General features: G+C 31.4%; 2 protein-coding genes across 4 annotated transcripts; both read left to right on the forward strand.

The window, feature by feature from the left end:
- Positions 1 to 5,060: 5,060 nt before the first annotated feature.
- LOC124937107 lies at positions 5,061 to 9,133 on the forward strand. 3 transcript variants are annotated; one of them, XM_047477620.1, is made up of 5 exons: positions 5,061 to 5,183; positions 5,358 to 7,655; positions 7,735 to 8,046; positions 8,114 to 8,189; positions 8,270 to 9,133. In XM_047477620.1, the coding sequence occupies exons 2-5, from the start codon at positions 5,404 to 5,406 to the stop codon at positions 9,005 to 9,007; spliced, it is 3,378 nt and encodes a 1,125-aa protein (XP_047333576.1). In that variant the 5' UTR covers positions 5,061 to 5,183; positions 5,358 to 5,403; the 3' UTR covers positions 9,008 to 9,133. The 3 variants fall into 3 exon arrangements, with proteins under 3 accessions (XP_047333576.1, XP_047333575.1, XP_047333577.1); XM_047477619.1 differs by having other exon boundaries at positions 5,068 to 5,183; positions 5,355 to 7,655; XM_047477621.1 differs by having other exon boundaries at positions 5,068 to 5,183; positions 5,355 to 7,655; positions 8,263 to 8,459.
- A 955-nt stretch (positions 9,134 to 10,088) lies between these two features.
- On the forward strand, positions 10,089 to 14,597 carry LOC124937108. The gene is made up of 8 exons (XM_047477622.1): positions 10,089 to 10,305; positions 11,712 to 11,832; positions 11,922 to 12,370; positions 12,441 to 12,561; positions 12,645 to 12,929; positions 13,007 to 13,108; positions 13,212 to 13,587; positions 14,460 to 14,597. Exons 2-7 carry the CDS (start codon positions 11,779 to 11,781, stop codon positions 13,581 to 13,583), a joined length of 1,383 nt encoding a protein of 460 aa, XP_047333578.1. The 5' UTR covers positions 10,089 to 10,305; positions 11,712 to 11,778; the 3' UTR covers positions 13,584 to 13,587; positions 14,460 to 14,597.
- The last annotated feature ends 357 nt before the right edge of the window (positions 14,598 to 14,954 follow it).

Genomic DNA, 14,954 nt, shown 5'->3' on the forward strand with positions numbered 1-14,954 from the left:
TATAAAGGCAAAAGAATTATGAACTCAGAATGTAAACGTGTAACGTACCTTCACAAAAAAATGGCCAACTACATTTAGTAGAGACTATCCTACAAGATATGCACATTGAACATATTTGTAGTGGCTCTTTACTCATGTATAACCAAGCATTGGACCCTTAATCAATGAATACTCTGTTTTCTTTTCTTTATTTTTTTTGAAGTAAACTAAAGGGGTGACTCTTAAAATCAAACAGATTATTACGTTTTTGAATACGTACTAATCTGGAATATGTTCGGTACAAGTAAGGAAAAGTCTATGATATAGAGTTCAACTTTGGTTACTCATCTCAAACACAAAGGACAACATCCTATATGGATAGTTCTCCTATCTACATTTTATGAGATTCGAGAGGAAGGTAAGCCATGGGGTTCTATAGAATAGCTTTCGTAGAAAAAAACCTTTTTCTAAAAAGCTCACGGGTCGTGTTTACCATTTAAAACCTTTGATATTTCCCCTCCATGGGCTGAGCACTCGAAAGGATAGGTAAGGCATGAGACTGACCAATTTCAAATCGTACAAAATACTCTTAAAGATGGAGCATACGAATGGATAAATTTATCTCAAGATTAGATCCTTCATGTCCTAAAACAAAGACGTTATGTGGAATCTAAAATCAGTAGATGTATAAGAAAAGAGAAAAATGTAGCGTACAAAAAACATTATGGGACGTCGAAAGGGAGAGGCGAGAAATAAATTCTTACATATCTCGTTATTTGGTTCTCATCATGAGTGTTTTGGCATTTATTCTTACCTATATGATATCTTTATTATTTCTCCACAAGATTTTGGTAGTGAAACTAGTGAGAATTATGTGTAAATATCTTTGGGGATTGTATAATTCCTCATTTTGTTAGTTGGGATAAGATCAAACGATACAAGGATCATGAAGGACTGAGTATCCCATATATAGTTTCTTTTAACAAAACCCTACTCTCAAAATGGTGTAGTAGATTAGAATCTAAGCCGAATAGTGTTTGGGCATAATTGTAATATGGTCATGATTGGTCTAGATTGTTCACAAAAAAGTTTAATCGCCCTACGGGCTGTAGCATTTAGAGTGGAATCTATTATTTTTTGCAGAGTTAATGCGAGCAATCTCGATTCATAGTGGAGGACGAAGCCTCTATTAGATTTTGTCGATAATGCTTGGTGTGGGGTTAAAAATCTTGCTCTAGCATTTCCTGATATCGCCTCCATTTTCATTTGTAGGATGTCACTTTTAAGGAAATGTTTAATCCTTTGACTATCGTTTTTGCTAGACGCATCAGATATTGAAGGAGGTTGAACACCATAGAAAGTTATTCTCATGCTAGGGTTTTAATCAAGATGGGACGTAAGAAGGTAAAACCAACCATACGTGATGTTATGTGGTAACAAGCCATTGAATTTTTTCATGTGGAGAAAATTAACTAAAAATTTACAAGGTTTAGAGAGATAAGGGGGACATAAGTTTTGCAAAGCTAAATATATTATAAATTACTAGAGATCATGTACGGATGGACAATTATGATGCTTAATAGACAAATGCAATAATCAAAATTCTTCTCTAGTTCTAACATAACATTTACTCATACTCTTTCATTTTTCTTAGTTTTAGGATTGAAGATAATAATGAAGTGAAGGCAATATTGTTAAAATCTCGAGTTGACTCTTAAAATCTGACGATTTTACGATTTTCATATTAGGTTAACGAGTTTGATTTTATCTTAAATAGGTAAACTCATACGATTTTAAATTTACGATAATAAGATTTTACAATTTTACGAGTTTATAAATAATTTCGATTTTACGATTCTACTTAAAAAAATCAATTTATATTTAAAAATTAAAATATAAAGTTATTAATTATTTAAATTAATTAATTAATTAATATAATTAATTTTGTAAGTATAAGTTTTATAGTGTTATTTACTTATTATTATTTTTTAATTAATTTTATATAAAAATATATAATTCTTTTAAATTGTCTAAGTATAAAATACTTAATTATGTAAATAAATAATAAAAATATATAATTATTATTTTTTAAAATTATATTCTTACGATTTCACGTAAACTCTAGATTTTACGATTTTACAACTTTCTAACTGTTTTACGTAAACTCTTGATTTTGACCGCCTTGGTGAAGACTATATAAACGAGCTAAAAATGAATTTAGGTTCCTTCAAATTCTCATCCTAAAATTATTTAGGATAAGATTTCTCTTATACCCCCTACATATTTATTTAATCCACAACGCAGGAAAATGAATTAGAGATGAACCGCATCACATTCTAGGAAATGTTCACACTTGTTACAAGATTTATGTCAATTCTTGAAAGAATACATAATGATATCTATAAGACTTAAAATATTTCTCTAATTCTGCCAAAATTGGTTTAATTTATGGTAAAACTAGGATCACCCACATATTGTGTTTACAAGTAACTTTTAACACGTTTGTAGTAACTATAGACATTTCTTTTTCTAGCACCTTGTGCATTCACTACAAAAAAACTGTCGATTTGCAATATTTTCGTGCAACAAATAATTTATTAATGCTAATTTTTAAGAACTGCATTTAAAATTACATTGAAATAACTTACCATTGCAAAAATTGCATCAATTATTACAATAAAGATATATTTTTACATAAAATAAAATCAAAAATATATATATTGCAAAATATATCACTATAAATGATAAAATATAATATTTTTTCAAAAGTTTTATGAATATAAGTCTGCAATAAATATAGTAATAAGAAAAATTACAAAAGATGCAAATATTTTCGCAAAATAAATTAAATATTAATGTTTGCAAAATATTTAGCAATAAGTTATATTTCCATTAACTATTGTATCAAATAATATACACATAAGGCTTTTTTAATTGCAAATATAAATATGAAATAACTGTATTGATTTTGTTAATTAAATGTGTACTATATATTGCAATAACACAAATAAATAATTTATTCGCAACTAGATCTGCAGTACAATGATAGAATATCATTGCAAAATATATTACACTAGTATTTTAAATTTTTTTAAGAATCTTTTTAAGTATTCAAAATCCTTTCGCAATAGGATTTGCATTAATTTATATAAATTTTTACTTATCAATTATTTTCATACCATTAGTGCAAATATAAATGCTATTCATATTGAAAATAATCATTTATAATTATTTCGCAATATAATTTACAGTAATTTATTAAATTTAATACCAATCAGTGCAAACGTAATTGCTAGTGCTATTAAATATAATTGTTCATAAACTGTTCGCAATAGGATTTGCATTAATATATATAAATTTATACTTATGATATATTTTCAAATGTTTTCATACCCATCAGTGCAAAGATAATTGCTATTCGTATTAAACATAATCGTTTATAAATTGTCCGCAATTACATTTGCAGTAAGTTATATAAATTTATACTTAGGATATATGTTCAAACGTTTTCATACCCATTAGTGCAAACTTAATTGCTATACCTATTAAATAAAATCGTTCATGATCTTTCCGCAACAACATTTACAATAAGGTATATAAATTTATATTTTTGAACTCTTAGGTACAAATCTCCTGTATTAATGTGCACTAATTTAAGCACTAACTCATTTAGAAAATTATATTTCATTAATGTTTGCACTAATAATTTGGATGTGTATTGCGAGAATTAATGGAACTCGAATGACATAAATTATTATTATTTTTGAACTCTTGGGTAGAATTCCTCTATATTAGTGTGCACTAATATTTGCACTAACTTATTTAGAAAATTATACTGCATTAGCGTTTGCACTAACAATTTGGATGTGTATTGCGAGAAATAGTGCAGATTGAATGTCATAAATTATAATTATTTTTGAACTCTCGGGTAGAAATCTCTTGTATTAGTGTGCACTAGTATTAGTACTAACCCATTTAGAAAATTATACCGCATTAGCATTTGCACTAACAATTTGGATGTGTATTGCGAGAATTAATGGAACTCGAATGACATAAATTGTTATTATTTTTGAACACTTGGGTAGAATTTCTCTATATTAGTGTGCACTAATATTTTCACTAACTCATTTAGAAAATTATATTTCATTAATGTTTGCACTAATAATTTGGATGTGTATTGCGAGAATTAATGGAACTCGAATGTCATAAAGTATAATTATTTTTGAACTCTCGGGTAGAAATCTCCTATATTAGTGTGCACTAATATTTGCACTAACTTATTAAAAAAATTATACCGCATTAACGTTTGCACTAACAATTTTGATATATATTGCGAGAAATAGTGCACATCGAATTTCATAAATTGTAATTATTTTTAAACTCTCGGGTAAAAATCTCCTATATTAGTGTGCTCTAGTATTTGCACTAACCCATTTAGAAAATTATACTGCATTAGCGTTTGCACTAACAATATGGATGTGTATTGCGAGAAATAGTGCAGATCGAATAGCATAAATTGTAATTATTTTTGACTCTCGGGTAGAAATCTCCTATATTAGTGTGCACTAATTTTTGCACTAACTCATTTAGAAAATTATACTGCATTAACGTTTGCACTAACAATTTGGATGTGTATTACGAAAAATAGTGCAGATCGAATGTCATAAATTGTGATTATTTTTGAACTCTCGGGTAGAAATCTCCTATATTAGTGTGCACTAATATTTGCACTAACTCATTTAGAAAATTATACTGCATTAGCGTTTGCACTAATAATTTGGATGTGTATTGCGAGAAATAGTGCATATCGAATGGCATAAATTGTAATTATTTTTGAACTCTCGGGTAGAATTCTCCTATATTCGCGTGCACTAGTATTTCCAATAACTCATTTAGAAAATTATACTGCATTAGCGTTTGCACTAACAATTTAGATGTGTATTGCAAGAAATAGTGCAGATTCTATTAATTATTTCTCACCAACCACATCTACCCATGTACTTCTTTACCAACTTTATTTAATTCTTCTTCTTCATTTTCCTTTATTCTATCTCCATCTTTTCTCTACATTTCTTTATCATTTTACATCGTTCATCTATCATTTTCTTTTTCTAAACTCTATCTTTCATCACCAACTTATAGAAGATCTTCAAACATTGATCACCAAAATCAAGAACATCAATACATTGGTTTTGTATTTCAAGGTAATTTTGTCTACAAACTCCAATATCACTTACTTTATTTATTCATTGACTAATTATGTTTATATATATATATATATATATTCATTGACTTATATTTAAACATATTGATTTAGTGAATGAAGATCTTTTAATCTATAATAATAGATAACCATTATTTTTTTTTGCTTTTAGTAGGTATTGTTTCAATAGAATTGCATCTAAATTATATACATAACTACAAATGAGGTCTGATCGTGATTGGATGTATACGAGAAACCCTGAAAGCATGGAAGATTTTTTAAAAGGAGTGCAAGAGTTCATTTCATTTGCCACAACTCAACTCGGTTATATGGATGGTGAAAAAATAAGGTGCCCTTGCTTAAAATGTCGTATTCAAAAGTACATTAAGTCAGATTTGTGCCTTAGTCATTTGATTAAGCATGGATTCATGGCAAACTATCATACGTGGTCAGCTAATGGGGAATCTAGTCAAACCTCGAATGTATACACCTTTCGACGTAAAAGACCTTCGCTCGGTTACAATGAAAGAACAACAAATCGGTATGAGTCAATGATACATGACATGGATTCTAGTTTCCAACCAAATGTGGAAAATGAAGCATCAACCTCTTCCAATTTTAACACATATATTTTATCAGAAAGGTTTTGGAAAGCATTGAACGCGGCACATCAACCAATCTGGCCTGGTAATGATAGCGAGAGTAAACTATCTGCAACTGTGAAACATCTTAACATGAAATCCGAGAACAATTGGTCCGAACGTGCTGTCAATCAAAATCTTGACTACATTAGATCAATGTTACCCAAAGACAATTGCATGCCGGATAGTTATTACAGCATGAAGAAATTGGTTGAAGATTTGGGTTTGCCCGTGATTAGAATAGATGTATGTAGAGATGGTTGCATGCTTTTTTGGGGGGAAGATATTGATAAACAATCATGTAGCTTTTGTCATCAATCTCGATACAAAGAAAATGTTCGTAAACTGAAGCCCCACAAACAACTATTTTATTTACCACTAGCTCCCAGATTGCAAAGGTTGTACGCCTCAAATGTGACAGCACCTCACATGACATGGCATGGTCGTCATGTCAATAAACCCGAGATCATGTGTCATCCGTCAGATGGAGAGGCTTGGAAGAGGTTTGATCACCATCATCCAATATTTGCACTTGAACATAGAAATGTTCGATTAGGACTATGTTCAGATGGATTTGCTCCTTTCGGACAATATGGAAAAGCATATTCATGCTGGCCAGTTATTCTAACACCGTACAATCTACCACCGGGGATGTGCATGAAATCACCGTATATGTTTATTTCATTGATTATTCCCGGGCCAAAAAGTCCTCAAAGAAAAATCGATATTTTCCTTCAACCGTTGATAGATGAGCTAAAAATGTTATGGAATGTAGGTGTTCCTACTTATGACGTTTCTCGAGGTGACACGTTTATCATGAAGGCAATGTTGTTGTGGACGGTTAGTGATTTTCCGGCTTATGGAATGTTATCAGGCTGGAGTACACATGGAATCGATAGTTGTCCGATATGCATGAAAAATTCTAAATCCTTCCGATTGAAATACGGTCGAAAAGCTTGCTACTTTGATTGTCATAGACAATTCTTGCCATTGGAGCATCCTTACAGACATGACACTCAACATTTTACAAAAAACCGGGTGGAAAGAACTATTCATCCTCATATTAAGGATGGAGATGAAATATGGACAGAAATTTCCCATTTGAAGCTTGTTAGTGAAGCTCCCAATGAATATCCTCATGGATTCGGTGATTATCACAAGTGGACTAAGAGAAGTATCTTCTGGGAACTTCCATATTGGGGTAAACTTCTAATTCGACACAACTTGGATTTTATGCATATCGAAAAGAACGTGTTTGAAAACATCATAAATACGGTTATGAATGTGAAGGCAAAGACAAAAGACAACCTTAATGCTAGGAAGGATATGTTTCTTGTTTGCAATCGTCCGGAGCTACATGTTGATCCTAATACAACTTCTCGAAAGCCTAACAAGGCTTCATATAGTTTGACGAAAACAGAAAACATGATAATTTGTAAATGGGTGAAGACCTTGAAATTTCCGGATGGTTATGCGTCAAATTTGTCACGGTGCGTTGACACAACCGAATCAAGGTTGATTGGATTCAAAAGTCACGATTGTCATGTTTTTTTAGAAAGATTATTGCCTATTGCGTTTAGGAGATTACTACCTAAATTTGTATGGGGAACACTTGCGGATTTAAGTAATTTCATGAATGACCTAAGTGGTAGAATTTTGAGCTCAGACCAAGTGGATAACTTGCACTCTCAAATTCCGGTAATTTTATGCAACTTGGAGAAGATTTTTCCACCCTCCTTCTTTGATTCAATGGAGCATCTTTTGATACATTTACCATATGAAGCAAAAATAGGTGGTCCTGTACAATACAGATGGATGTATCCATTCGAAAGGTATGTTGCCTATATTCAAATTATATTTTCCCATAATTTTATTTATAGTTGTAATACATTTTTCCAAATTTCTATTTAGGTTTCTAAAGAGTGTGAAGCAAAAGGTGAAAAACAAAGCCAGAATAGAAGCGTCCATATGCAATGCCTATATTCTAGAAGAAATATCCACGTTTGCTTCATATTATTTTGAATCGAAGGTGAGTTGCAAACAAAGACAACCACAAAGGAACACTGAAGGGCCTGTAAACATAACAGAACCACCGATTTCGATTTTCAATTACCTTGGACGTGGAACTGGTGGTTCATCAAAGAGATTTATGTCAAGCCAAGAAACTTTATCGGCTCACAATTATGTCCTATTGAATTGTCCGGAGGTGGATCCATATTATAGGTAGCGAATTATTAATTTGAATTTCAATTATAAATTTGTTTGTTTAAAATTTATATTATGATTGTAGGGCCTTTTGTGACATGAATGTCGGGTTAGATCCGGATGAAATAGTTTGTCAATTCTCGTCATGGTTTCGATCAAAGGTGATGAACTAATTATTTCACTTTGATTGAAAATTGATCTTATTTGGTTCAACACATGGTGTTCATTAATTAGTTTTCAGGTTGTACAAGACAATCGACGGAATACGGAAAAAGATCTACCTTATTTCATCTCATTTGGTCCTAAAACACCTGCAACCACATATTCAACTTACTTCATCAACGGTTATGTGTGGAGGGCAGGTGATTACGGTTCTAATAGATCAACGATGAATAGTGGTATTTGCGTTCATGCAAACGATGTCGATTATTATGGACTTTTGGAAGAGATTATTGAATTACAATACCCAGGTCCATGTTTACGTGTTGTTCTATTTCGATGCATATGGTTTGATCCGACAAGAGGTACTAGAGTTAATCCTACCTACAGATTGATTGACGTTAACATGAAACATAGATTGAGGAAATACGATCCATTTGTTCTTGCACAACAAGCCATACAAGTTTATTATTCGAACTATCCAACCCCAATGAATGATCCTAATTGTGAATGGTTGGCCGTTTGTAAAACAAAAGCAAGGGGAAAGATTGAGGAAATATGGAAAAATGAAGTGGAGGTGGAGTATCAACAGGAGTATCCCACCATTGAATTGTATATTCCCCTTGATATACCGTTGTACAATGTTAATGATTTGAGTGACCCAAATATTCTGAATGTTGAGTTAGACGGATCAGATGAAATTGAATCGCATGAGAGTGGTTCGGAGGAAACTGAAAACGTAAGTGATTCATATTATAGTACAAATGAAGATGTTGAACCTATATTAGGGGAAGAACAATCCGGAGATGACATGTTTTAGATTCCTAACGAGTCAAATGATTTATATTATTATATATTATGGTGAATTTTATGGTATATTTTAATCAATGTTATGGGAAATTTTATGGTATATTTTAATGAATATTATGGTAACTTTATGGTATATTTTAAGGATTTTTATGTTATATTATGGTCACTTTTATGGTATATTATGGTGAATTTTATGGTATATTTTAAGGATTTTTATGGTATACTATGATATATTATGGTGAATATTATGGTACATTATGGTGACTTTTAAGGTATATTATGATGAATTTTATGGTATATTTTAAAGATTTTTATGTTATATTATGGTAAATTTTATAGTATATTATGGATACTTTTATGGTATATTATGGTGAATTTTATGGTATATTTTAAAGATTTTTATGGGATATTATGGTGAATTTTATGGTATATAATGGTGAATTATATAGTATATTATGGTTAATTTTAGTGCAAAAGAGATCTTGCACTATCTTCGGCACTGACATTGTAAAAAGAGTATTGCAAGCCTTAACGCATATAGGAATTTACTTATGATTAAATGAAAGTATTGCAAGAGTTAGTGTAGAGGGTTAAGGGAAAGTATTGCAAGGGTTAGCGCAGAGGGTTAAAGGAAACTTTGCTTAGAGCTATGTTTAATGCAAGGCCAAATAACAAAAATCTACCCGAGAGCTGAAAAATATTTACTTAAAATGCCATTGGAATTGCATTAAAATCCGCACTAATGGTTAAAGGAAAGTAGTGCAAAACTTAGCCCAGATTGGCACTAAATTCCGTTTAGAACTAAGTTTAATGCAAGACCAATTACCCTAAAAAAATTTACCCGCCCGTTTATTTTATTTTTCCGCCTAAGTCCCCCCAAAATATTTCATTTCCAAAAAATATTTCTCTCTCCTTCCATTACAACCTATCTTCGTCTCCAAACATCCTTTAGCCTCCATCTTCATCTCCAGCCGCCTCCGTCTATCTTCATCTTCAGCCGCCTCTAGTCTCCTTCTATCTTCATCTCCAGCCGCCTTCAGCCGCCTCCAGCCTGCATCTATCTTCATCACCGTCTCCAGCACCTTGACCCTCTTTCTCCATCCTCCTCCAGCTGCCGTCTATTTTCATCTCCAGCCGCCTCCAGCCTCCGTTTATCTCCATCTCTGTCTCTAGCACCACGACTCTCTTTCTCCAGCCGTCTCCAGCCGCGATACCCTGAAACCCTCCAGTCGCGAAACCCTAAAACTGTCTAATCGCGAATCCCTAAAATCCTCTAGTCGCGAAACCCTCTACAGGATAACGTTCCAGGTATCTCTAACTCTATCTTAATCTTTCATTGTTATTGTTTATTTACAGTTTCTCAAGAATTAAAATATGTTTTAGGTCAATGGAAAACTTGACTGTATGCGAATGATCTATCACATATATATATAATCAATACTTTTTTCATTCTTTAGTATTAGGCATTAGAAAATTTGACTGTATGCGAATGATTAATCACATACATATGTAGTCAATACTTTTTTCGTTCTTTAGCATAAGGCATATAGAGTGACAGACTTTGGTAATACCTTGTTTATTTATACAAGTCTAAAAGAAACATTTAAACCCTTGATGACTGCTTTTTATGCATATTTGCAGAAAAAAAACACATGGTAAAAGATGATTTGTGTCCCACCTTCCATTAACTAGCTAAAACTTATAGATATATATCCCTTTCAAATCTTATAGGAATAGCATGATCATATTATTTGTTGAATTCTGAAAGCTACCATATTTCAATTTGATTAGTACATTGAGATATTATGTTTGACTTTCCGTCTAACATTAAAGTTAATTTCTTGCATTCATTTCATCTGCTTATTTGATCTGCATAGTATTATTCATTCCAATTGTCAATTGAGCTTCCTTAGCTTATCTCTTGATGTGTATTTGTTTGTTATGATTTATTGTTTTTCTTTGAAATGGTAGAACTTTTCATCTAGGTTGAATTCCTGGCTCATTTCTTGATGGGTATTTATTTGATAAGGTCAATTAGTACTTTTACTTTTGTTTCAATACTTTTGTTTCTTTTACTTCTTAATTTTCAACTATTTAATCAATTTTCATTGTTATTGTTTATTTACAGTTTCTCAAGAATTAAAATATGATGAAATAATGTTTTAGGTCAATGGAAAACTTGACTGTATGCGAATGATCAATCACATATGTATATATAATCAATACTTTTTCGTTCTTTAGCATTAGGCATTGGAAAATTTGACTGTATGCGAATGATTAATTACATATATATGTAGTCAATGCTTTTTTCGTTCTTTAGCATAAGGCATATAGAGTGACAGACCTTGCTTAAGTCGACATGTGTATTTTGTTTCTTCACTTGCTTTTTGGTAACATCTAAGTTTCATTATATTAAATATTTTGTCTATTCTTCATTCTACTCCTTTTTCCTATCTGAACTTACCTTGTAGCCCTTCTTTCATTTGACAAAGTAATGACTAGCTAGGTTTGGCAAATTGGGAACTCAAGACTTTATTGTTGAATTCTGAAAGCTACCATATTTCAATTTGATTAGTACCTTGAGATATTATGTTTGATTTTCCGTCTAACATTAAAGTTAATTTCTTGCATTCATTTCATCTGCTTATTTGATCTGCATAGTATTATTCATTCCAATTGTCAATTGTCAATATTTACTTCTCAATTTCCTCCAGGATTTGGCTGTCCTAGTGCTATTGATACTTATATAGTTTATTTCTCCCAATTCATCAAAAGGAGAGGATGCCTAGAAGAAAAAGGATAGACGATGAAGACACTGATACAGAATTTGAAGTCGTAAGATTTCTAAAATCCTAGATTTCAAAGATGTTGTTACTAATATGCTAATATTATTTTCAATAATGTTTTTTGATTATCGATTTCAGGAAACAATTCGACCCAAAATTAATGCACCTGCCAAGAAGAGTGGTGCAAACTCTAAACGCCCTAGAATTGAAATATCTCCAGTACCTAAAAAAACGTCTAAAGTTGTTTCAAGAAGACAATCCCCACAGAAAAAAAAAATGGATCCTAAACGACTAGTTGTCTCTACTCCTAAATCACCAAACCCGACTCAACTCCAAAAACAAAATAAAACATCCAAACAACCAACTCCCAGCCATGATGTATCAACTCTCCAACCAGTATCATCTGCTGGTTTGGAGACTCAATCAGCCCGGCCAGAAACATTCAACAATCGTGCACTCGTCCTTGAAGATCCAATCCCAACTCATCCAACCTCAAATGTTGCTGATCATGATGATATAAGGGCGGAGGACGGGATAGCTAGTGTTTGTAAATCTTCTAAGACGTACATCGAGGTTAATGGAGAAAAGTAAGTTTCAATAGGTAAATGTTATCTCTAACAATTGACAAAGGTAACTAATATATTTTTGTTTCTACAGCTTCATTCCAGATATCTTGAAAGATATACATCGGATAGTAACGGGATATTGGAGGGGGCCGTATTTAAATTGGAATCAAGTGCCGGAAGACATTAAAAACACATGGTGGGAACATTTTACGGTAAGTGATAGTCAAAAACTTACATACTTTTAAATATTAAAAATTGTTTCAAATCCAAAACTAATTTCAATTACTTATTGAAGGAGATGTTTGAGTGGGATCTAGTCTCAGAGGGGGATGTAAACAAACTTTTTAAGAAGAAGGCGGGTACGAAGATAAGGAATTTCATAACTAGGGCAAAAGCAGCAATGAAGAAGCCACCACATGTCACACTGGAAGACTGGGCGCAAATGAAAATTAACTTTGAAGAACCTAAATATTCAGAAAAGTGCACTAAAGCTAAAGGACATAGACACGATTACACGTCAAATGGTGGGGCGACGTATTGCGGTGGTTCCATAACGGCGGAAGAACATCAGAGAAGATTAGTAAGTAATTTAGTTACTTTTTTAGTATTCAATTCATATTTATGTTCTAAATGAAATTATTATATATTTCTTGAAAGGCACGGGAACTGGGAAGACTCCCAACCATTCTTGAAACATTTGAAAAAACGTTTAAAAAAAAAGATGGTACTTGGAGTGGGAGCAGGGCAGCAGAAGTTGTGGTAAGTTTTATTCAATGATACTGATAAGTTTTATAATATGATTATTTATTATAAATGATGTTGAGATTATTATTTGTACTAATAATTTTTTTTGTATGTGTAGGAAACTTTTAGTCAGCTCCATGAAACACAGAATTCTGTTCAACTAGAAGAAAGAAAAACCGACACTGAATTGTGGATGGAGGCGGCTGGATCGAGCACTAGCGGGCGGGTGTTTGGAATCGGATATATGGGTCGAAAACAAGTGTATCAAGATAATCGTTCCAGCACCAAGCTAAGTTTGGAGGTGAACACTCTGAAGGAAACAGTGACTGAATTGAAGTTGGAGAATTCAGAAAAACAGAAAGAAGTTGAGAATTGTAAGTTGGAAATCAATACACTCAAAGACCAATTCGCCGAGATGATTCAATTAATGAAGAAAAATGGACAACCTACTCCCCTAACAAATACAACTCCGGAAGGCGGAGACGTATGAAAAGGTTAGTTTCCTTAACCTATTCATTCATTGAATTTGGTTTTATACATTGATTTTAATTTATACCAAATATACAGGAATGAGTGATTTTAATTTGGTGTTGTTTGGTTCTAAATTGATTAAGAAACTTTGTGTGAACTTTAGATGATTTTGTAATGTTGAATAACTTGTAAAATGTTAAAAAAAAGAAAAATAAATTGTTCTCAATAGTATGTGATTTTAGTCAGAAATTCAGTTTTTGTAGACATCATCCTAATTAGATTCAATTCTACATCCATTTGGTCAACATTAAGTTAAATATATTATTTATAACTACTAAGATAATCATGATCTTTCTCCATAGACTTTTCTTGTAAAACTGAAGTAGAAACATACATGTTGTGGATGCTATTCAAATTTTAAACATATTTGTGGTTGTTATTCAAATTTTAAACATATATGTGGTTTCTTAGTTGTTATATTGTATTGTATTAGACAAGCATGTTCACACTAGGAAGGCAAGGGAATTAGATTTCTTAGTTGTTGTATTGTATTGAATTTAATTGAGGGAAAACTATAGTTGAAAATGTTATGTTATATATTGACATTATTGAGTGTTATTTCTTAATAATATGAAATTTTATGTGCAAGTAATTAGTGGAAAATGATGTTACATATTGACATTATTGAGGCATCAAAGGAAAACAAATCATATATTTTATTTATGTATCAGCTTTATAAAACTATAGTTTCAATGTTGTGAATGCTATTCTTTGTATAAAATTCAATGATTTCTTTTACATTATATAATATAAATATTTTCTTTATACATAAAATGTTTATACATTTCATTTTTTTGATTCAAAGCTTTGTTTGTATTTTTCTATATGTGCACAGGTGTGGCTGAAATGTGGATCTTCCATGACATTGATGATCTTTTTGGACTATATCAATGGAAGATTTCATTATTTTATGGACAAGGTTTGAGAAATTATATTTTGGAAAGTTTGAATTGAATTGAATCTGATATGTATGTTGTTTGACTTGGTTATGTTTGAGGTTAATTATGATGTTTGAATTAGTTATGTTTAAGGTTTGAGAAATTATTTTTTGGAAAGTTTGAATTGAATTGAAATTGTGGTTAATTATGATGTTTGAATTGGTTATGATTTCTTTTGCCTATTATATTTCAAAATTAGTTTTTTCAATACCAGGTTCAAATAAAATAAAAAAGTTACAAATGTCTTAGAAAATTTAATGCTAAAATAAAAATAGTGCACAATATTAATGCTAAAATAAATAAAATGAAAATAATGTATAAAAGATTTGCAATATTTCGAATCAAATAGTGCAAAATAGTTAATGCAAAAATATATTACAAATATTAAAAAC

Source organism: Impatiens glandulifera, chromosome 4 (assembly GCF_907164915.1).
Source record: "Impatiens glandulifera chromosome 4, dImpGla2.1, whole genome shotgun sequence".
In the NCBI taxonomy this organism is placed as follows: Eukaryota; Viridiplantae; Streptophyta; class Magnoliopsida; order Ericales; family Balsaminaceae; genus Impatiens; species Impatiens glandulifera.

What these genes read in the sequence shown, in the direction of transcription:
- LOC124937107 (XM_047477620.1), top strand. Translation starts at nt 5,404, where the DNA reads ATGAGGTCTGATCGTGATTGGATGTATACGAGAAACCCTGAAAGCATG. An exon ending in TGGATGTATCCATTCGAAAG is followed by an intron (nt 7,656 to 7,734) that starts GTATGTTGCCTA and finishes ATTTCTATTTAG; the next exon opens with GTTTCTAAAGAGTGTGAAGC. An exon ending in CGTCATGGTTTCGATCAAAG is followed by an intron (nt 8,190 to 8,269) that starts GTGATGAACTAA and finishes ATTAGTTTTCAG; the next exon opens with GTTGTACAAGACAATCGACG.
- LOC124937108 (XM_047477622.1), top strand. Translation starts at nt 11,779, where the DNA reads ATGCCTAGAAGAAAAAGGATAGACGATGAAGACACTGATACAGAATTT. An exon ending in CTGATACAGAATTTGAAGTC is followed by an intron (nt 11,833 to 11,921) that starts GTAAGATTTCTA and finishes TATCGATTTCAG; the next exon opens with GAAACAATTCGACCCAAAAT. An exon ending in AAGAACATCAGAGAAGATTA is followed by an intron (nt 12,930 to 13,006) that starts GTAAGTAATTTA and finishes ATTTCTTGAAAG; the next exon opens with GCACGGGAACTGGGAAGACT.